We start from the raw sequence: 24554 nt of genomic DNA on the forward strand, positions 1-24554 counted from the left end.
AAAACACACACTAATATTTACAGTTTTCAAACACTATCATATGGTCTTGACCATATGAATTTCCAGTGATATATATATATATATATATATATATATATATATATATATATATATGTGTGTGTGTGTGTGTGTGTGTATATATATATATATATATATATATATATATATATATATATATATATACATATGTATGTGTGTGTGTGTATGTATATACATATATATCTATATCTATCTATATATATCATACCTCTCAACCTCATAGAGGAAGAAATCTGAACAAAGCAATAAATAAAAGTGGGACAAAGGCCCAAAAATACAGACAAATTTTAAATATTACTCTTATAAACTTAGGCAGTTAACAGAACAACATGTTTTACATTACCGTGGATTTTCTGAATGGTATGATGTCTGAAACTCAAATGTCTGCCATTATTTTTTTAACTTTAATAATTTGCCAGAAAACCATTTTTTTTTTTGAAAAACAGACCAAAAATATGAGGCAAAAGTCTGTACAGTTGAGAGGTATGCTATATATAGATATATGTGTATGTGTGTGTGTGCATACACACATGCACACATAGACATATAGTTAATATGAACTACTACCATCTGTCCATTTAAATCTTGCTATAATATATGCTCTGCTTTATTAAGCTATTTATAAAAGTGTAATTGTCCTATGCAATTATATAACTAAAGTTATTTTCACCCAGTTCATACAAGACACATTACTGTCTTGATATGTGTAGCTGCAATAAAAATTGCAATCAATCTATTGGCTCCGGCTTTAACACAATTTACTTAAAATACTTGGTACTCTAAAGGGCACGATTTTACAGTATCTACTCCTGCATAAATTCTTTTGAGACTAGAATCAACGCACCATTCATGTGACGATTATAATGAAGTGTTCCTGTCCTTAGGTGCATATATGACTGATTAATCATATTTGAAAATTGCATTTTCCATTAATATTATATGAAAAGGTGGTTGGCATCCACATAGCCCTCAGCTGTCCCTGATTTTTGTCTTCGATTTTTGCTCTGTCTCTCACTATTTTTGGTTGCCTGGTAAATCACTGAGGAATAAGGATTACAGTTAATCAGTAATGCCAGACATGAAAGTTTCATAATTATTCTTCAGAAAATGTATGTTGATGCAAATTCTGTTCCATTTACCGAGAGCCTGATCTGGACATTTCTACATTATTACTTTTAGCTTTGCCTCTGATTTTATAGCAAATTACTTGAGAGGTTTGTGCACCCCTCACCGTAATCCATGAATAGCTAGTTCTAATGGAGACAGGGTGAAAGGTGGAATCCTACTGGAAACGCAGCTTGCAGATACTGATGCAGGAATGTGCGATGTGGATTTCTTGTAATATTATACATTTCAGAGGTTAGGTACAGCAAAATAACACCCTGTCGTTATGCCTTCTTAACCTATCACTGTTTTCGGATAAATTACATTTGCAGAGTTTATCGCGATCATTTTGGTCTGTAAACAGTCCCCAGAAAATCGGGAGTTCTAGAGCATACCGTTTTAAGACCCGAAGCTCTTTGGCTATTACACATTTGATTATTACAAACAAGTAAAAAAAAAACTGTCACTTAGGAAACAAATAAGCTAATAAAGTGACGTGTTTTCAATCGCACGCCAAACCAGACGTAATTAAAATATTACAATCTCCTGTCATTTTCGTAAGAATCCTTTCCGAGATAATTTTTAGTACAACCCATAATCTAAGTGTGCATTCGTAGTGCTCAACAACTGCGAAAAATCTAATGAATTGTTTCACCAGCGACTACAAAGACTGTGGCAGCATGTCACACCCTTGTTTTACTATTAGTTTACCAATCACATAGCTTTCCCCGGACTTGCCAATCCGGAGACTACAGGTGACATGACACTATTTGTACCATAGACCAGCAGAACCAGAACACAGTGTTTTCCAAAAGTCTAGAGCACGACTTCCGCGTTTGGGTGAATACATGCGTTCTTAAACGTCACCCTGGCGACAGTAACAATATGGCGTTACTTTTGATTCTGTTAGTGGCTACGTGCGGCTTAGGCTGGGTGTTGTGTCTCTATGCCGGGTGGTTTTGGCCATGGCTGTGCCTGCCTCTTTTCCTGCTTGCAGCGCCTCTTCTCTTTTCATTGCTTCGTGGTGAGAGCGATGCTCGCCGGCAGAGACGGGCATGCGTGGTGGTTCTTGGAGACGTGGGCCGTAGCCCCAGAATGCAGTATCATGCTCTCTCTCTTGCAGCCCACGGTTATTCTGTGTCTTTCGTGGGATACGCTGGTAAGGCGGTCATGCAGTTAAGAATATTGATTACGGATCCCGATTTGTATAGGGTGGGCGTAACTAAGCTGATTAACAGGGGCATGTAGGCTGAATGTACATTGTGGAGTAAAGGGGTCAGTGTACTGATCTCTACCTCTCCACCACACTTCACTAGGAGGAATGTTCCTAATTTTGAATCTGAAAAATTCCTTGTTCCACATTAGAAGGATCTTTCACACGTCTATTAGTATTTTAAGTAATTAGCATCCCTAATAAATAATATTGAATAATAGTACTTATTTCCCCAAATGAATCTATGAAATATAAGGTGACACATTTAACAGTTTGGTTAAGTGTTCCACATTTTGTCATTTTTTCCACATTATGAGGTGTGGGGTTCCACATTTTGAAGATGGAAGAATGAGTATTTGGTCTATTAAGCGATTGTGCCAAACTTCTCTGGTTTAATTCTTATTGAGTATTTCAGAATGTAAAAGTATGAATAGAATAAGTGTTCTTAATCTAAGATAAGTTTATGTTAATCAAATCAGTGTTGCTTTAGTTTCTGATGCTGTCAAGAAGTATTCTTTTCTGCACCCAACACATGAACAGAAATTATATCTTCATATAGTTCATATAGGATCAGTAATGTCATTATTGTGTTACCTTTTACGTATTTGTTTATTGGTTGCATTTTATTGTATTATTTTATGTAAATGTGTTTATCAGGGTGGAGCACTGATCCACATGGACCTATTTCAGGCTCGCTATAAAGGCAAAAATATATATTAATATATCACATGTAGCGTGTGCAGTACTTTTGAATGCCAGCTGTTTTGATTCTGTTTTCTAATGGATTTCTAGGGAGTGCAATCTTAAGTTGGTAATGATATGTTTTGTTATTAAAGTAGGCATTATGCCAGTCAGTGACATTTGGTGTCTTTTGAGGATTTTTTAGTATGCTTGTTGTGTTGGTGGCCCCACTTGGCACTAAGGGAATTTTAAGGAAGTAAGTTTACCAGATACTGGAAATCGTATGTAGCAATACTAGTTTAGAAGAGGAGTATAGCACATGTGGACAGTAGTTACATTCTTGCCAGTAAGATCCACGAAGTACAGATACCTTTTGGAGGTGTGACCTTAGTAGGGTTGCCACCTTTTCAAATGGCCAAAGTGGGACATTTTCGGTACAAACATCAGATTTTACAGGCCAACACATACTCACGGTCAGTACAAAGGATAGAACTTAACTTTTTTGCCTAAATAAAAGCTTATTCTTGTAGCATTTTAGTTGCTTATTCAGTTTCTTATAACATTTAGATATTTTAGATACAGAATAACTGTTTTATGCAACTATTACATAAAATATTGGAAATAATTTTGTCCTAAAATCTCAGGACATTTGCCATTTTTAAATTTTTTTGTAAGACACAACTGCCGAAAGAGGGACTGTTTCTCGCAAAGTGGGACCGGTGGTAACCCTAGACCTTAGATATTTGGTGTAGTGAAGCAGCTTACCAAGTCAGACAATTTGGAAGTTAGAATAAATGAACTAAACTCGAGGCTGCAGTTTATTAATAGTTAGCCTTCTGTGCTTTGCCGCCTTTATAATTCATTTCTTATTTTTAATAGTGTTTGAATACCAAAGATTCCACCAGTGGGAATTGTATATTTCGCAAGAGTCAGTGCCATCTGGCAAGTTATGATTTATAACAGACCTGGAACAGCTGCTTGAAAACAAACTTTTCAGAGATGAATTAAGTCCAAGTGGTCAAAAATAAAAAAAAAATATTTACATCTGATTTCTGGGAAAGTCTAACTGGGTAGATGCCCATTTTCAGCAGAGGCCTAGGGAGAAAAGCTCCAAAGTATTACATAAACATTTCAAGAACAATAATTCTTCTCGAGTTTAAATAGTTATACCAAATTAGACATAATGTGCCAACATTGGTGAGAAATAGATGCACCTTATATGATAGTGATTTAGTATGTAGAAACATTTTAGCTAGTTTAGAAAAATTAAAAGTAAGGTATTATAATACAAACAAGAATAGTAATATTAAGTGAGAGAAAAAAGTGTTGTAGTATATATCGATAGATAGTCGGGAGAGAAAATGATTGAAGTGAGTGAAGAAGGGGTAGTAAGGAGGTGTAAGTTAAGAACATGTAGTTTATCTTGGGGTTGCACAAGAACAGAGATAGATTTTGGCTAGGAAGTCTTTCCGAATGTTATTAAAGGACTGGAGGGATGGTACTGACCCGATGGATACAGGTAAGGATTTCTAGCCATTAGCCACATGGTGTGAGTACAGACCATGCCCAGCAGATTTGATAGGTTTATGGACAGAGAGGAGCTTTTGATCATTAGATAGTAATGACATATAGCGCTGGACAAGCAGACAGATGCTGGATAATTTTATAGTTGATAGGTAGTTGTGTATATGTTAGTTGAGGGGTAGTTCTAACCATTTGAGGTTTTATAGTGCTATTCAGTGTGGGTTTTGAAAGAGGTATTTGCTGAAAATTTAGCCCTTTGTTATAGCATTATTGAAGTTTTTCTTTTGTGATGCTTGGAATTAACTAAGGATAAGAACGCTATAAAGTAATGAGAGGAGGAGGTAATTAGTGGCGAGTGTAGTTTTAGTTGCATTGGTGAGAAAAGAGTTGGCTCTATAAAGCATTCCTAGTTTTTGGTGTTTTTATTTTAATCAATTTTTTTATATGCAGGTCAAGTTTAGGATTATCATCCATTAGCATCCCTAATAATTTGCTATGAGAAATGACTTAATTGATTGCATTACTAAGACAGAGAATTTTACTTTTTTTTTCCATGAGAGAGATTGGGGGGAGGGGGCTTTTTTTTGCGGTGGTGGAGGAAGTTGAGTATGAGTTTTGAGTTATAAAGCCATATTCTATTGACTGTTTTGGCCAATTATTTTGGAGGTGTGCTAGGTTGTCAGATATTATGTGAGTGTGTAGTCATCTGTGTATTGTTATTAGGGAAGCCTTTTGTGTTGATGTGTGGAGGGTGCTGGTGAGAATGTTAAAAAGGATGGGCCAAGGATAGAGCCTTTTGATGCACCAGTAGTTACTGGGAGATTTGGAGAGAGGGTGAAGTGCCATTTTACCTATTGAACAAGTAGCTTTTGAACCATAGTAGGGCGGGCTGAGATGGACTTAGTGAGGACATCTGAAGTAGAAGTTTGAAGTGACAAACTATGTCAAAGGCTTTGGACAGGTCTAGAAATAAGGAGAATACTGTGCTGCCATTATGTCTAGCTTTATTAACAGTATGTATAAAGTTTAGAAGTGAATGTATAAAGTTTAGAAGTGCAGTGATAATACTGTGGGAGGGACAGAAGTAGTGTTGCATGGGGGAATAGTTCTTCCTCCGGGCATAGTTGCATGGGGGATAATTCTTCCTGCCAGGGATTGTTTAGGAATTGTTTTTGAGTGCATTGTATTTTGGAGAGGGGTGATAACATTTCTATGTGTCTAAAGTTAGTGACGTCTGTTATTTTCTCCATTGTGTAGAGGAATAATGTGTGATTTTTTCAGAGAGTGGAAATCTTGGATTCCTTTATTGATTTATTTATAAGCTTTGAAACAGGATAGACAGTGTTATTGCCTGCTATTTGTAAAATGCTCACTTGCAGGGTCATCATCTGAAGTGGAGCATGCTTTGAATTTGCTTATGAGTAGTCTTATATAGGATGTGGGCACAGGTTTGAAGGTGAAAGTGGACGTTGTGATAATGTGTGTGCTGGGCAGGGCTGGGATTAGTTGTTGGGGAGTCCTTGGTTAGGGGCAATATGCTATCTATGAAATAAGAGTTGAATCTCTTGCATGTTTGAGTGGTGAGTTATTGGGAAAGAGGTTGGGGTTGAATTTTTTGCTGGGATGCAAGATTTCTTTAATTGCTGACCCAATTTTTTTAGGGTTTTGTTTACTACTGTTCTAAATGTTGTTATAGTATAGCTTGTCTTCATTTATTTACTTTTTAGTATTGTTGCAGAGCATCCTGAAGTTTTCGAGGTTTTGTGATGTTTTATATGTTTCTCATACTTTTCACAATTTTCTGTGTCCTGCATTAAAATTGCATCATTTTTAGTCTCCTCCTTGTAGGAGTGAAAAGCTATTTACGGTATTAAAGAAAGTTTGTATTGAATTCATTTACAGCATCATCCAAGGGGAAGGTTTTTAGGATTTTCCAGTTAATAGATGATATAATAGTAATGAATATTTTTGGGTTAAACTGACAGATTGTGTATTGTTTTGTAAACATGCTGTATAAGTGGTGTGAGATATCTGGTTGTATAGATTGTTGGGTGATGGTCACTGAAAGAATTTGACATTGTACCTGTTGAGAGTTGGTCACTGTGAGAGTCTAACATTGTACCTGTGGTGCTGAATTTACTAGGGTCCAGTCTGATAAGGAGTTTGATATCTTGTTCTAATTTAATGTGGGGCTATTAATTAGTTATGTGAAGTTGTATAAGTTCTTGCTGGATGTAGGGGAGTTAGGGAATATGTCCGTCCAGTTGATAGTGACATCACCTAATAGTATTTTTTCTTGTGGAATTGCTATGGATATCCGTTGTAGGATATCTTACAGTGCATATGCATTGTCCCCAGGAGGGATGTAAAGGACAGTGATGCATAGTTATTTATTTTTAGGACAGTAAAAAAAAGCTCTGATGAACTGAATTTTGGTATTGGTTTGTTGTAGACTGAAATGTACTACTTGTTGTGGAAGTATTAAACCAATACCACCACCTTTCCTCTTTATAAGGTCATTACAGATGATATTATAGTCTGGGGGGAGGGTGTGTTTAATTTCTGAGTCATTTATGTCGGGTCTGAGCCAAGTTTAATTTATAACAAGAATGTCAGCCTTGGGTTGGGTAATCCAGGCATGTTCAATAAAGACGTGGCTATTCCGTCGTCAGTGTTTTTTGGAGAGAGGGTATTACTAGGAACTAATCCACAATTTGGCAGCTGAAATTTCCAGTAGGAGAGGCAGTGACTTTCCACCCATTTTTAAGCAACCTGATTCGGTTAGAAAAACGAATGTCAGGCATGAGAGTATCAGTTTTTAAACTGCTATGATATTACCTTTTTAAAAACATAGTACGTCATAATTGGGACTTAACCATTAAGATTGCCCCCCCCCCAACAAGTTCTGGGTGATGACCCTTTATTTGTTTACAGAAGGAACAGTAACCTTAAGGATAAGCTTGAAAGTAAATAAGTCTGCCTCCTAGTCAGGTAGTGCTAGAAAATTGACTGTGTGGCTGTTGCAGCCAATGCAGATTTATCAGTGACACTAATATATCTTCCCCAGAATATAAAAGGACCATTTTTGTGTGGGACATTATAATTGTGAAATAGAAGGGGTGGTTTATATCGCATTTTGCATATCCTGTGATAGTAGTTTTTATGCATAGAAGACAGAACTACCACACAGCAAAGGATTTATGAACATAATTCAACTATTACCCTTAGTAAACATGTACATTGCACCAGTTTCAATAAGTTCATATATTTCATATTAACAAGTTCCTTCTCCACTATGAGATAGAAACTGGGAAAATATGATTGAATACATGGAGTTGTTGCAATTGAGATTAAATTCTGGGGTATTTACAGGTTAAAATGAAGACATATACCTGTTTTTTATATTTTATTTGGTGTGTATCTTTTAAGTGTTTAGTCACGTGACCTAGATCACATGGTTTATTTTGCTATTTAAAGGTTTGTACAGCACTGTGTGTTTGTATTCTGAAGAAATCTCTAATACAAGTGAGACAAAAGCACTCACTTTAACTGGAAGAAATTTGGTTGACATTCTTTCTGTTTATGATTCTTAGTTTTTGATTTGTTTTGACCTTTTATTTGAGCTTTGGTTTGCTTTTGAATAGTTTGTAAATACCACAGTTACTCATTTCAAACTGAAAATAACAAACTGTATGTACCATTCAGAAATATGTATAATCTAACCGTAAGCTGGCTTATTTTACCATTGAGATGTTGTTACAGCTGTGTGAACCTTCTGACTACGTCTCACAGCTACTAGTAGAGACTTGTATATATGTTATGAATTTTTACTTCAACTTGGTGTTAACACTGTGACTTATATTTTTGATGTTACTCACATTATGAATTTATGTAAGTCCTTGGAAACTTACAGCATTCATGTGGTTGAAAATGGTCCGTGGACCAGCCAATCTATGCATGTACGCATATTTGCCACTATGGTTGATATTTGTCACGGGATTCACGGTGCACTAAACCCCATCTGGGAGTAGCCTTCATCAGGCACGTGTATAGGATCATGCACTTGTATTGCTTTGAATCTTTCATTGTATGTTCGAGAGGGAGAGAGAGCAAGTGAGTGAGTGTATGTTTGTGTGTTTATTTGAGCCTGTTAGCTAAGTACCTGTTAAAAACAACACATATCCATTCGCAATGTCCTTGTCAAATAACTGCTTGCACAGTAGGGAGAATAATATGATAATCTTAAGTATTCACCTGTAGTAATTGGTTTACCACAACTAGTGGGACTGTTTCACATTTAGCTATTTTACTACTACCTAGTAAAGCTCTGATTATTTTAAATCGGATGATAAATAATATTCTATCATCATCTTTGTTGGCATGTAACAGTGAATATTGAAAAGTTTCCATCATGAATTTTGGAAAGGTGAAAAACACTTGAGTGAAAGTTTCGAGAACCCTTAAAGTAACACTATTGTCCTCCCCATTGTCCTCTTTGATTGTGTTCTACAGTCACTTGTAGATTGAATCACGGGCCTTAAGAAAAGACCAAAATTGAACCCAATTTTCATTCCAGCAGAAGGTACTAAAGAACATTTTCAGAAAACTACTGCAGTCTGCTAAAATGGCTCTGACTTATCTAGAAATACTATAACTAAGGAGTTCTGTTGACTGCTAATGTCTAGGAAGCAAAAGGACAAAATAAGCACAAAGGCATCTTTTAATTTAGACATGTATTTTGCTAATCCTGGGGCTTCTTCCTTATTTGCAATCATTATTCAGTAAGGTGTATAGGACTAATCTCAGACCAAACCGTATCATTCCATAAACACACACAAGCTCAAGTCAACAAGATACTAACTCAAATTAAAATTTCATACAAGATATTTGAACTTGTAGACCACTGAGGCTAGGTGAACCATTACCATAAATATATTCCTTCCCAGATTGGAATGCTGTTTTCCTTTAATTGTACTTTTCTCTACACAATACTGAGTTTACTCATCTGGCTGAGAATTATGTATATAGATTTATACACCTAGCTAACCTGTAGCTAACATCCACAAACATCACTGCACTACTCTTATCTTGAACAATCGACTACCTGTAAAACTGGCGCTGCTTTATTGCTCAGTACATTCTTTTACAAAATATTAAATGATGGCTAAAGTCCACATGTCCTCAGTAGGTTGCAGTTTATAAACCAGTCCTGTACTCATAGAAATAATGACAGTATCTGGTTGCATGGGCCTTCCCAAGTAGTTTCAGCTATTTGGGACAATCTCCTAGAAAACTTTATGACTGTGGATTAATTACTGACTTTCAAGAAAACACTACAGAGACCACCTCTTCATAGAATGTAAATGTAAGTGCTATAGAGACATGGGTTAATACAGTGATACACTAGTCCTCGGGTTTCACTGTATTGGTGGTTCCCTTCCCAAATGTGCAAGTAGTCTGTGATAATTCAGAAATTGATCCTAGACCATTACACAATGCTGTGTGCTGTGCAGTATGCTTACATGTAATTCTGTATTTATATAGAAGTTTAAAATCCTCTACATTTTGTAATTTTAAGCATTAGTAATGTTTAGTAGATTTAAAGGTTTGTAGGTGGTTACTACACTATTGGCCCAAGATACATTTTAAGCTTAGCCAAGCTTACCCTAAATTTACCAAAATATTGCTGACACGTGTCAATACTGCAAGGAAATTAACATTTTTGAATTTTTGATATAGGCCATGTATGCAACAGGCATTTACAGGCTGCCCCTGTCCATTTGAGACATTGGTGCCAAACCAGGGGTAAATTAGTGAAAACCCATCTGTTAGTCCAAGCTGCAATTGAATAGGGTTAGAGATGAGCTTTGTTTCACATGGATGAGTAGCCTGCCCCAGAGAAGGGGTAATCTTTGAGACCCATACGTGTTTCTCCAACATATCCTGTTTATGTTGCATATGAGGCTTAAGTCCTCAGAAATGGTATTTCTGATGCTGTTTGTTTTGTTGATGTGTAATAAAACCCTCCAATGTGGGATCAGAAGATACCTTTTAAGTTAGGCATAGATTGCTGCACAGCAGTCTGTAGGAGACTGAATACAGTGATATGACTTTGAGATGGTCTGCATAGGGCTTGTTTGCTCCCTATATTTTTTATTGCATAATTTACAAACACTTTGATTAAAAATAAGAGTTACAGGGGTTATACATTTTTTTAAGATTAAAGAGTTAGAGCACCCAATGAAAAAGAGGGGAGGAGGGACAAGGAAGATAAAGGAGATGAGATGATAGAGGAGGGTATAGTTGTGATAATAGTACAGAGAGTTATGGCACAAATCCATGTAGCTATATTAGTACAAGTTTAACTAAGAGTGGTGCAGGTGCAGAGCCATTTATCTATCAGTTTTTTCTTCATTTGGCATTTAAAAGTCTTTCAAATTGCAAACTTTTAAGTGGAGTGGGATGGTATTCCCACTGTTAGCAATGCAGTGTGAATACAGGAAGTATCCTTCATTGTTGTTAGGTTTAGTTATGGAGAATAATGATTTGTAAGTGGAGCTCAGAGTTCTCTTAGTGTAAGATTTAGTGGAGTGAAGGGATGGAGATTGTTCAGGGTTGTGCAGTAAGTTGAAGGTTGTAATTAGTTGTGAGTACAGCAGAGTGTTGTTTAGCTTGAGCCAGTTTAGTTGCTTTAGAGAGGCAGTGATGTGATTGATATTGTTGGTTGGTTGTGAATTTGGCTACTTTATTGTATCATTGTTCTAGCTGAGAGGAATTGAGATTGGTTAGGTTAGGAGGGGCATATAATATGGTGATGAGTAGAAAATAAGTGTTTTTGTTTTGTCTAGCAGAATCAGTAAGATTGTGTTTGACTCTATAGCAACAGCCTAATTTTTTGTGTGTCTATATAGCTTACTGAAGGTGGAGAACAAATTTTTGGTCGTCTGTAGTCATACCTAATTTTCTGGGGTGTTCTATAGTTCTTTATCCATCTTGTTGGGTGATAGTATGTTAAAAGTAGTTTTTTGGGAGGGAAGAGAGTTGGGAGTGAATAGTAATAATTGTCTGGGATTCAGGAGAGGTTGTGAGTTGTCAACTTTTGTGGAGCAGAAGGATTTCTGGCTGAATGTTTGGAGCATGGGTAGTGTCCTAGCAGCACATATTGGAATGGAGTTATTCTTATATTGTATTGTATTATGGCAGCCTGTTTTGCTGCTGTGTTTATGTCACTGATGAATAATTTAAACAGTAGTGGTCCTAGCATGGAGTATTGTGGGATTGCAATGAATATAGACATGAGTGAGGAGAAATCATCTTGCCTTTTCTCTGTTTGGGACCTTTTAGTGAGTTAACTAAGAAACCAGTTACGTGAAGTGTGATAGCCAATAAGAAGAGAGTTTAGTTAGGAGAGTTTGGTTGACTGTTGAATGCCTTGTATAGATCTAAAAATAAAGTTGAGGTTAGAAATTAAGGTGAGGTTAGAAGACTTGAATTTCAAATATTTATTATATCTGTGAGCTATGCTTTGAGGGTGAAAGGAGGTTATGAGAAGTAATATGTGCAGTAAGTTGAAAGTGAATACACCTTTCCAAGCTTTTGGATAAGCGTGAGATGCAGTTGGTCTATAATTGCATTTATGGAAGGGTATTGATTTTGGATAAGAGTGAGATGCAGTTGGTCTATAATTGCATTTATGGACGGGTATTGTATAGGATTTTTTTCCCAGAAGGTGAAAACATATTTTTCTTGAATAAAGTGGTTTATTAGCCTTGCATAGTCTGTTTTGAGTCTATCTGCAGAGTATTTTGAGGGATTCAGATGGAAGTTGGTAAGGGGTAGTGTTTTTTTTTAACTGTAGATGATCTGGAGCAGGCTGGAAGTAAAGTTTCCTTTACTGAAGTTACTGAGGTTCAATAAACCTACCACTGTATTAGCTTATGTCTTTGTAGCACTTGAGGAACCCCTGTGATCTCTTAAGCTGTTGCAGGTTCCTGGTCAGGTACAACCCAAAGGGGGCTTTTTACTCTGATTGGTCTGATGACAGCTGCATACAGCAGAGCAGTATCCTCCTCAAACCTGGATGCAACACCCTTAAGTATAAGTTGTGCAACATAGAATGATTTTCTTACCACAGAAGATGTTGTGATTAGAGGTTATTCTTAAATGTTGTTAAATGTTTTACTTTTTCACTGCCATCCCTCGTCTGTGTTTTGTACATATAATCTTTATCAAATGCCTTCATAGCAGTATTGTTTTTCTCTTTGTATTCCTAAGTGCATTTGTTACTTTGTTGTTGTTTTTGCCATTGTGGCTTGGGTTGTGGCTGAAAATGGTAACTGGACTGGTTCACTTAATCAGTTAACACAGTATAAATACATTTTGAGTTATTTTTGTAGGCATGCTTTGTCTGATTCCTGGACTTAGTCTCATTATCAGGTTTGTGAGTTTTAATTCATGTGTCACAGAGTCTGTTTAGTTACTGGGCGGCCACAGTGGTGCAGCAGTTAGCGTTGCCGCCTCACAGCAAGAGGTTCTCCGGTTCGATCCTGGGCTGGGGTGCCTTCTGTGCAGAGTCTGCATGTCCTCCCTGTGGTCATGTGGGTTTCCTCCCACATCCCAAAGACATGCTGTAGGTGGATTGGACACTCTCTCTCTAAACTGGCCCTAGGCGTGAGTGCGTGTGTGTGTTTGTGTGCCTTCTGTGGAAGGTTGGGCACAGGAAAACTCCACTGCCAATCATGACTGGAGAGGTGATCCGCTGTGGCGACCCCTAACCGAGAAAAGCCGAAAGAAGAAGAAGAAGAAGTCTGATTAGTTACCAATTTAAAGTGATTTGCTGATGTTTCTGTATATATTGTGGCATTTGGTGAGCCAGGTGATGCAGTGTATTTTTCTGTGTACCCTTCGTTATATTTTTGGGGCTGATTTTTAATAGAATGTTTTGTAAACTGTTATTAAACCACGGCCCAAAAAGCTTAGTTTTTCCAGTTGTGATGTAACATGCTGTATGTCCCTAGACATTAACTGGACAACTTTGCACATGTTCAGTGTTTAGTCCATTTGAAGTCTATGGATGATGCACACGGTTTTCCTATTTTAGTGTCACTGAAGTTAAATTTCCCCGTTTTCCTCTGTGACATAAGTGCAAGAAAACTATGTATTTTCATTTTTTTTCTGCATGAAGAAAATGAAACATTCTTTGAATGGGGATGGGGGAAGTACTGTTCAGCTAAATGCTGTAGTGCTAAGGTAAGTGACTGAGCATCAGTAAATTGCTTTAATATAATTTCATTTTAATTCAGAGATAGCCCTAACATGGTGTAGCACGGTACAGCAATGCGATCTAGCAGGAAGACATGCAGAAGTATGAAGGTCTGGTTCCATAGCCATTCTATATATTAATGAGGCAGTCCAGGGGGCAAACGTATATGCTGATTAGCAGTGTGCTGTCTCTCTGTCTCAGTACCACCTCCAGGAAGACATCTGTACACTGTGATTCCTGAAGTTGCTTGGACATGTAGATCGGCACTACATGCCTCACCATGTTGCAAAAGAGAACATGGTTAGAAAGCAGTGTTTGTCACCAGAATTTAAAGTGGTATGGAAATTAATGGCAGAAGCACTAGCCACCAGGAATACTACACTTGTGCCATAACAGCATCAGCAGCAGTATGGGATCTGGGGGTGTGGTGGGGACACTAGTCAGCAGGGAAAATACAATTGTGCCACAGAGGCACCAACTGCTGTACAAGAATCAAATGGTGGTGGGGGAAGATGTTAGCCACCAATGAGTACTGTAAACTTTGGTGCCTTAATTGCACTTAAAGTCAGGAGCAGGTACATGGACTGTAATGAGTATTGTATATAAACGTGTACTTCAGTGCGCACATATGTGTGTGTGTGTGTGTGTGTGTGTGTGTGTGTGTGTGTGTGTGTGTGTGTGTGTGTGTGTGTGTGTGTGTGTGAGTGTTGAGGATTGTTAGTGCCTGTATAATACGGCTGCAGCAGTTAAATACCTCAAGGAGACATGCAGATTAGCTGATAACGAGGTCTTTATTCATCACAATTAATCTGTGTCTCAAGTACAATTTACAGTGTTGTGGGAGCAGGGCCTTTTTGGTGCAAGCCATACAGCTCATGCAAGGCTTTTTATGAATCCCAGCATATGTATACTTTTTCTTAAATGTTACTTTTTGTTTACCGAAAATATTGCAGCATGCCCCCCTCTCCACCCCCATAAACATACACCTTAAAGTAGCAGCATATCTTGAAGATGAAGATGTTTTTTCTCTGTTTGAGGCTGTCACCAATAGGTCTTTACAGCCATTCAGTTGCTCATTTCTGTGCCACTCAATTCACAACAAATATATGCAGCTGGCATGTTTTAGCTGGCAGACTCTATCAGACTCTTATTTTTTAAATGATGTTGCTGTAATGTCTGCAGTATGAATATTTGTCTAAGAAAGAGGTATTTTCTGTCATTTTTGAATGTTATAGCAAAAGCATCATGACAAGTGCAGATTGAAATATGTACTTCCTAGCTGCACTCATTGTTTCCTATTAGCTCATTCATTGCATAAATATATGACCATTATTAGAGTATGTTATAAGAAAATCTGAAAATACAGTATAGATAAGTCCATTTTATTAACAGTCCGATTAAGGTCAGAATTGCTATTTTAAATTGAACAACTGCAACATGCACAAAGAATTTTAAAATAAGACACTACGTATCATTTCTGTTTTGGCTAAAAATATAAAAAGCTATCAAAAACATAAAAATGTGGTGGTATAAAAACTATTTTGAAATACTACCCAGACTACTGCGAAAGTACTCTTGTGAAAGGCTGCTATTTCAACACAGATTACAATGGGCTAACCTAGAGTAATGCTTTCCCTCTCCATGTCTTTCTCTTATGAGTGATTTTAGATGATGATGTTTGTCTTTTCAGCTTTTCCCGTTAGGGGTTGCCACAGCGGAACTCCAGTCCGCTAATGATTGGCAGTAGATTTTTTATGGTGCTGAGTTGCCAGCCCGACGCCCAACCTTCAACTAAGGCACGCCCATTCATGCATGTCTTTCGAACGCCGTTATGATTGATTTTAGATGCTGTGGCATAAAATGCCATCAATGTTTAGCATTTTGTCATTAAAGTTCAAGAGGTAGATACTTTGTTTATGAGGCTAGGAGCACATTCTAAAGCTGTGTTCCAAGTACTGAAGTACAAGTCCCAGCGAACCTTCTTGAAAACTGTGAGACTGTCAAATCAAAAATGAGCAACAGTCAAAGAAAAATAGTCATTAGTAAAAGGAGTTAAATATTCCACTACAATAACGTACAAGCTCACATGGCTGCACTAATCTTTAATCAGACCATTTACTGAGTGTAGTTCTCACATTTTTATTTTTCTAAAGAGAAAGAAAAAATTATTAGAATCTGCGTGGAAACAATACACAAAAGAATATGAACACTAAAAATCATGAGAACTCTGTAATATTTCATATAGAAATTTAGAGACATGTAAATCTGTATCTTGCTTCTGTTTTATAATGAATATGTAGACCTTTAATTAGATTTCAAGATTAGTCCTAATACAGAAATGTAGGGACAGACTGAGGCAAATCTGTATCCTGTTTGTGTTGTAATGAATATATAGACCTTTAATTAGAGTTCACGATTAGTCCTGTTCTATTTTTACTTGATACTCCAGATAAAATTTGCTGTTGATAATGCCACTCAGTAAAATGAGTTTGTAGCCCAGCATCTGCCCACTTTCAACATTTATCATTAGCATAGCTGAAGTTATGTGAAATTCCTTTAAAAATATGCCCGTTTAAACATCAAAAGGGCATCCTTGCCTTAGGAGATGGTTGTGCCAAACGTTAGTATAAGTTTATAAACCTATGGAGCCTAAAAACCATTTCATTTATTGTTTTTATTTGTACTACCAACACCAGTGTGAAGAATACAGAGTTGAAAATATAAACACACAACTTTCGTTGAAGTTTAATATTGTCATATGTTTTAACTTTTTGCCATAATTTTGATAACCTGAGAATTCAACTATGTACCTACTACACTTCCTTCCCTTGTAGGGATAAGAACTGTGTGGGAAGCTGTCCATGTCTGTGATACGTAAAGGCAACATTTTATTTTGCCATGGCTTCAATGCATGCAACCAGTGTCTCCTTTAGAGAAATAAATGGTTCACCTATATGCCTTATGGATGGCAGGGTGTGCATGTAAAGGGGATTAAAGTAGCTGTCTGTACGTTGAAAAGGAAACTGACCAATTAGTTCAACCTCTTGGTAAGAATAAACAATACTAGTGTTAAGCGTACACTCTTATCGTCTTCTGATGCAATTAACTTAGCATATTCTGAACCATTTTGATGATATAAAAATCTTTTTGATTTAGCCACTGTTTTTTTTTATATTGACACAACAGTTAATGGCCAAGTGTACAAGAAACAAACTGATGAGCAGTTGTGACTGCACAGTTTGTAACAAAACAGGTATATTCTAAATTTTATTTGTTAATTCATTTATTTTCTGATTACCTGCTTAATCCAGTTTATGGTCACTTAGGAGCTGGAACATATGCAGGTCCCCAGTAGGAGTAGGACAGAGAAAATACTCATGGAGTAGTTGCTAGACAGACATACACATCACACACTTGGCAGTCACATCTTCAGGCAACTTAGTGACTTGCTGGTTTACCTCTGCCATATCTTTGGGGTAAACAAGGAAACTGGAACAGTCAGCAAAACCCCACATTGACAGAGGTAGAATAGTTAGACTCCTTTTGGAAGGAATTGCAGCCAAACTGGAGAATCAAGTTATATGAAGTAGGAACCCTAACTTCTCCGCCACTGTGCCATATTCATGCATTCATTTAGAGAGCTAAAATATAAATTCAAAATGTCATAGTAGCTTTCATTAGTGAATGGCTGAATTAAGTTAAATAGCATGTGTGATTAAAGAAAGAGTACTGTATTTAATTTAAATTAATTAGTGTGGATAATGATATTCATTTATTTTGAGTTGCTTAACATGAGCCTTCAAGCCTGTCTCAAAAAATGGGTTTTGTAGAAAGTTTTATTTGTTCAGTGTTTGTGTTTTTGACCTCATAGTAGCTTAAGGAATGTATGTGTAATGCCCCCCCCCCCAACCCACGCTCATGCACAAACACGTGTACACACACACACACACACACACACACACACACACAGTGCAGGACAGCAGTGGGGAACTTGCCCACTGTGTAAAAAAAAAAAAAAAAAAAAAAAAAAAAAAAAAATTTCAGTGAAAGCCATTTAATTGAAATAGACTCAGTAGTTCATGCCTCAGTGTAAAGTGACTTGACAAAAGTGAGTCACAGTCAGGCTGGTCTATTGTTAAACTTTAGTGCAGTTAATCCATTTCTCTTAATGAATATTATGTTAACTATATAAAGTCAAATGGGAAGTTAATCAAAATAACTAGCAATGACAGTGCGTGTTTATTACATACATATTTTACTACAAATGTGGAATAAATTGTGCATGCATTTATGAGTAGTACTGCATTAGAAATCTCCAGCAAGGAACTTGACTTGTTTGTGTCATAGAAAACATAAAATGGGATTACTTGGCTCCAAGCTCTTAAGGGTGATACATTTTTGAATTTGAGAAACTATAGTATCTATCCACATCTTCTGTAGCCTTGTGCTATTTTGCTTTGTGAATGTCCTCCACCCTGCCCCATTTTCTTCTTGTGCTGTGCTTTCATTCAAACTAAAGTGTAAAGCGGGAGTAAAACAAGTCCCCTTCATTTTCACTATAATCTTTTAACAGTATTTTAATTTCTTCTTCTAGGTACAAAACCTCACACAGATGTGTTGAAGAACCACAGAATTACCATTGTTCCTATTGCAGAACTCATGTCAATTAAAGGTATGGTTGTTTTTCTGTTGAACATGTGCTGTTCAGTCATTTATTGTTCGACACGCATTCTATCCATCTCATGGTCACAGAGGAAATAGACCCTGTTCTGGCACTCTCTCTGCTAAGGCAGAAAAACAAGTTTCAGAGGAGATGCCTGTCTTTTGCAGGCCGCGTGCTCGCACATAAACCTCCCCCTTGTGTACAGTATAGAGTGCCGACTGATCGTGTGTACAGCGACTTTGCGATGTGAGAAGAAACCAAACTGTGTGCTGAAGACCCACATAGACAAGTGGAAAACATGCCAGACTTCAAAAAAAGATGCACTCCAACTGGAAAATTAAGTTGAGTTTTGGGGCTAACTTCTGCAAGTATCTTACATATGAGAGGCATGTTTGGCATTTTTTTGTATATTATAGCATTTTTTTTTTTGGTTCTTGAGATGCAAAAATTCACTGTAATTGAAAGTGCAGCAGAAGTCATTTCCTTGTATTTGTAGTGTACTGAAGCCTTTACCAGTGGACAATGTGAAAACTTCATTTTCCCATCTGTCTCCCTGAAATAGGCAAGCTGACTTTTGATCACTCAAGCTTATCACTCTGCTTGCCTTTGGCATTAGTTAACCCTTATTTTATTGTAAAGTTTATTTAAGTTGGAAGACAACCAAGGAGGTTGTTTTTGAATTTCCCATTATATACATTTGTCTAAATGAGCATAGAACTCCTTTATGAAGCTACCTTCTCTGTTATCATCAGTTGTAATGCTGCCATGAGTGAGTTTTGAAGCCTCATTATAGAAAGTGATGAGGTAGTATGTTTGAAATCCTTGAATTCTAAGATATTACATGCAGGGGCTTTGGAGATTTTGAAGGTGAAAGTCACTAGTTTATGGTCTAATTTAACCATGGAAGGAGATAACCATGAGAATAGTGCATGCAGAGGCTGTATTTTAAAGACCAAAGAATATTATTCTCTAGTAGGTTTAACTGTCTGGATTCGAGAAGTTTTTGTTTATTAAACTAAGAAATTTCTGGGCATACCTTACATTGGAATTGTAGATACTTCAAGTTTATTAAGAGGTAGTTGAAGTTTCCCAAAACAATGAAGTTCTTGCTTCTAAGGAGTTCTTTGAATAAATTTAAGAATCTTACACGATTATCAGGGAACACAGAATGTGTCATATAACAGGCTATAAGCTGATAGTCCTGTTTAGGGTGATCCGGAGACAGAAGTGTAGCTGGCTAAACCAGAGCCCTGTGCTGGTACCACTAACCACCGCCCTAGGCCCTCAGCTCTTCAAGTGAAGAGGAAAAAAAAGCACTTTACTGTAGTGATCGGCTTATTTCAGTTAAATCCAACCCACCTACAACTCTCCCATTGAAGAGCGCAAAAAAAAAAAAAAAAAGTCTGTTCCTTCTACTGGCACACCAACCAGATGGCCAGATGCATGACACATGCACCCTCCCTTCTTCCCCAGCCATTCAGGTCTCATTTCTTCGTCCTGCTCCTAACCCTAGTTTCTCACATTTTATTAAAAAAAATTATTTTTTTAAAATGAAGCAAACTGTTTGCTACAAATATTGCAAACAGTTGCTATAGTTTATGCCCTGTCTGCACAGAGAGCTACACCACTCAGGTTCGACTGCAAATGCAGTATGGCTGATAGTACCCCCCATCCACACTTTGCGCTTGGAGATGTTCATCATTCCCACTGTTGCAGTAGTCTTATTGGTATATGGGTTATAGTCTGCCTAGAATACAACTGGCCAGCTTCACAAAGTTCTGGCTCTCTGCTACACATTCACTATAACTACTTATTGGACAGCCCAAAGGAGAGGAATCAGCAGTCAAGAGTGAAGCAATGTTCAGTAATTTTATGCCACCTCAAGAAGAAGCAGCTCTGAGATTCTAAAGGAGCAGTATTCAGCCTTGAAGTTGTATTTCTGGCAGATAAGTCTCCAGAGGGGGCAGCCGGGTGGTGCAGCAGTTAGCATTGCCGCCTCACAGCAAGAGGCTCTCTGGTTCGATCCTTGGCTGGGGTGTCTTCTGTGCGGAGTCTGCATGTCCTCCCTGTGGTCACATGCTTTAGGTGGATTGGATACTCTAAATTGACCCTAGGCATGAGTGCATGCGTGTGTGTGCCTTCCGTGGAAGGTTGGGCGCCGGGCTGACAACTCGACACCGTAAAACTTCACTGCCAGTCATGAGTGGACAGGTGATCCGCTGTGGCGATCCCTAACTTGAAAATGCCGAAAGAAGATAAGTCCCCAGCAGGGAGCCCTCCCTCACAAGAAATTCAAGAAAATTAGTATTTAAGACCTGGTATTCTTCCTTAATATTGGAAGTTGCCTGTCGGGGGCTGCAAGCTAAGGACTTATATTTTATTTAAGGGCTATTTTTGTGATAAAAGTGTAGATTTGAGAGAATTGAAGGGCTGAGAAGTGTTTTAAACAGTCAGATTTTTTTTGAATGTATCTAGTGCTTTTGTATACTCTGTGACTATGTACCTATTATTTTTTCTGTCAGTGTGCATTGTAGCCAACTGCTGTGTTTCTGACAAGGATTTTGATATTCTTTTTTGTTAATTTTACAGAAAAAGGGACTGCGGTAAGTGTGTGTGTGTGTGTGTGTGTGTGTGTGTGTGTGTGTGTGTGTGTGTGTGTGTGTGTGTGTGTGTGTGCGCGCGTGCCATTTGTGATCACTTCTGTGACAACTTACCTTCTTACCAACTCATTCCAACACTGTTTACTGGCATTTAGACCTCTTCCTTGGCTGCAGCATGGATAGTCCTGCTGGCTCTTTACCCACTGTACCTAAAAAGTGGAAACAGCATAATAAAAAGCCCTTGACACCAAATTGAGTAACCAACCTCTCACCTGGGGGCAAGGATGGAAAGGTACTGGGACAAATTTGATAAAAGAATTTCCTCTTTTTCTACTGTAGCCTAAATAATACCTAACTACCAGGCACATATGTGGAAGTGCACGTTGCTTTATACAGAGAGTTTGAGTGGAGTACTCCACCTCACTTGCTTCAGAAGATAGATCGATTCTAAATTATATTGTTTCTAATCTTTCACAAGTATCTAAACATTCTTTGAAGAGTGTGTATAGGGCCATTGCTACAGTTTTCAGGAGGTACACCTGGGTACATAATTAAAAGTTTTCTGACTAAGTAAAGTCTGAGATTTTAAATTCTACTTTGTAGAAGGAGATTTTGTTTGGCTCTTCTGCTACTTCGGTCCTCAAACAATTTAATGAAAGACAGAAATTAATTCAGAGAGTGTCTTAAGATTTTTCAAGCTCCTCTTTACAAATCTAAATATTCTTTTTCTTTTAAAAAGTGCAGCAAGCAATCCCTGGCACCTGAAGGCAAACAAGGAATAAATAAGAGATGGCAGGAAGAGAACAACATGAAGCAAGGCACATTTCCAAAAATGGAGAGTCTAATGCCTTGGAATGACTGTGCCAACATTCTGTCCCACATTCTTACCCCTTCTGTCTCTGTCTTTCTAAGTCTGCCCCAGAAACTGGGCTTTTACATTCCCCTTTGGCAACAGTTTGTGTCAGACTGTTGGGTGATAAAAGCCAGTAGGGTTACAGTTTACAGTGGATACAAATATGCCCTTTCAGGGAAATTCCTCCCCCTCCTCCAAATAAAACTTTTTTCCCCCTCAGGTTATTCAACTTTTACTCAGACTAGGAGTCATAGACCAGTGCCTTTAGGCCAAATGGGCAAAGGCTCCTATTTCAGAATGTTGCTGGTACTAAAGCTAGTGATTTCTTGGAGACCAAGTCTAAATATTTCCTTTCTGTATCTGTATGAAAATGTACCAAAATTCAAAATGCTGACCCTTCAAACATTTTTCCTCTCATTCCTCCTTTGAGCTCATGGTAACATTAGATCTAAAGGAAGCTTATCACATTCCCATAACTACAGGCTTTAAGGGGTCTGTTTTCGGCTGTCGAAAGAAAATATCATCAAACAGGTAAGTATTTTACGTAGAACATTGAGACAGTACATTATCGAACACATCTTGCTTAAAAAATAAATTCATTGAATGGCCATAGTTGGCCAACATCGCGAACGCAACCAACCAAGGTGAGGGACTGTGCCCCCCCCCCCCCCCCACACACACACCTATGTATGCCAACTCCAAGATCGCACTACATTGGGGAATAGGGCAAATTTAAAAGGTTTCCTTCACTTACCTTATGCATTGCGGTATTTCCTGGCTGATGGTTTCCCATCTATGGTCATTTGATGAATTTGTTTTCGAAGTAAGACGCATTTGGTAATGTACTGCTCGATGTTTAAGTATAATATTTAGCCATTTGATGCTATTTTCTTTTGATAGCCTAACATGGACCCGGCTTTAAGAAATTTCTTAGGATTGTGTGTCTAGTTCGCATCACCAGTTCTCTGCATTACCTTTTGGGTTATGTACAGCTCCAAGGGTGTTTACGAAGTGTCTAGCTCCAGTGATAGTCCATTGTAGATTACATGACATTCATGTACTTCCTTATTTAGATGACTTGGTTATCTTTGCAGAATATTTTCTCAGATGTCAAGAGTCCTTAACATGGGTTTCCCTGCCTTTTTGGAAAACAAATAAACAATGCTTGGATACTAGGAATATTCCATTTGAGCTGTAAATGGCAGTGGGGGGTCCATCCTTCCAAATTCAGGAATTTCTCCTCCATGTAGAAAATTCAACACACTTTTTTTCTGCACGTTTTTCAGAAATGCTTGCTCGAGGGTTATGGAATATGTTCCTAGTTAGGAAATTGGTACCCAAGAAAGAAGGTACATAAAGACCAGTTTCTAATCCTTCAGTTCCTTTCTAAAAATTCCAAAGTTGAAAATGTTAAACCCTGCAGTCTCTGTTTCCTCTTCTTCCATCTGGCTCTCAAGGATGCATTTCATTGTATTCTACTTCACAAAGATTTCAGGTATTTACGTTTTTTTTTTTTTGGTCTGGGTTATATTTTCAATGTACAACTTTACTGTTTGGACTTTTCACTGGTCCAAGGGTATTTGCAACATACCTAGTGCCAGTAATTACCTTCTGCAGACTTCAGGGAAGCCACCTATATCCTTATCTGTGTTCAATTGATTGTACCAATGCTTGTACTGCTTAAAATATGCTATCATGTGATTTGCTAGTCCACTGTATCTAGAAATTACTATCAAATGTTAATGTATATCTATTTTTTCTGTTTTTGGAGCAAATGTTAATGTATTTCTATTTTCTGTTTTTGGAGCTTTTCTCCCCAGGACTCCATTGAAAACGGGTTCTTCATGGCCCAATGGACTATCCTGGCAAACCAACTGCAATAAATAAATAAATAAATAAATAAAATCTGGCTGATTACCTTATCTTAGCATATTTAGTTGAAAACACCCAGACATCCCTTAAGTTTCAATCTAAACCTAGAGAAATCTTCTGTAATTCCCTCTTGTAGGTTAACTTTTCTGGAATGCCTTTTGGATAATTATTGCATTTCAGTCCATTATTTGGGATCAACCACAAAGAAATGATGGCCTTGATAAAAGAATTAAAAGCTCTGAATAAAGTGTGGTTCCCCAGGACTACCCTTAGTATTTTCAGACAACATCACTGTGATGTGATACATAAAGAAACAAGGGAGAACCACATCTTATCTCTGTGCTGACCAGCCATAATTGCCAGGGAATGACATCTCAGCACAGTGTCTCTTTTCAGGTAACTTACATGCCGTCAGAGCAGAACACTGTAGCAGACTCTGTCAGCAGATCTATGACCAACATTCACAAATGTATGTTACACCCGGAGGTCTTCCACGTGATTGTCCACCTGTGCAGAACTCTCCTAATAGATCTGTTTGCCTCCATTCACATCAGATATGTACAAAAGTTTTGTATTAGGATTACCTGCAAACAGGCCTGGAAAACTCTCCCTTCTCTTTTCCATGGATGGGAATGTTCATAGGTTCATAAGTTCGTACTAGGCTATCTGCCCTAAGGCATTTATAAGCGTAGCCAGAGTGTATGTGGCTTACACCACCCCTTAGGATGAGAATACTACGCCCT

At 37.6% G+C, this 24554-nt stretch overlaps 1 protein-coding gene across 1 annotated transcript in view; it reads left to right on the plus strand.

The window, feature by feature from the left end:
* Positions 1-1837: 1837 nt before the first annotated feature.
* Positions 1838-24554, plus strand: part of ALG1 (ALG1 chitobiosyldiphosphodolichol beta-mannosyltransferase) — a 634420-nt gene continuing 611703 nt past the window's right edge. The window contains exons 1-2 of the mRNA XM_044089785.1: positions 1838-2302; positions 18418-18495. Coding sequence (XP_043945720.1) covers positions 2029-2302; positions 18418-18495 — 352 coding nt within the window. The 5' untranslated portion in view covers positions 1838-2028. The remainder of the gene's footprint in view (positions 2303-18417; positions 18496-24554) is intronic.

This window comes from Protopterus annectens, chromosome 12.part0 (genome assembly GCF_019279795.1).
Source record: "Protopterus annectens isolate FY-2018-M chromosome 12.part0, PAN1.0, whole genome shotgun sequence".
Classification (NCBI taxonomy): Eukaryota; Metazoa; Chordata; order Ceratodontiformes; family Protopteridae; genus Protopterus; species Protopterus annectens.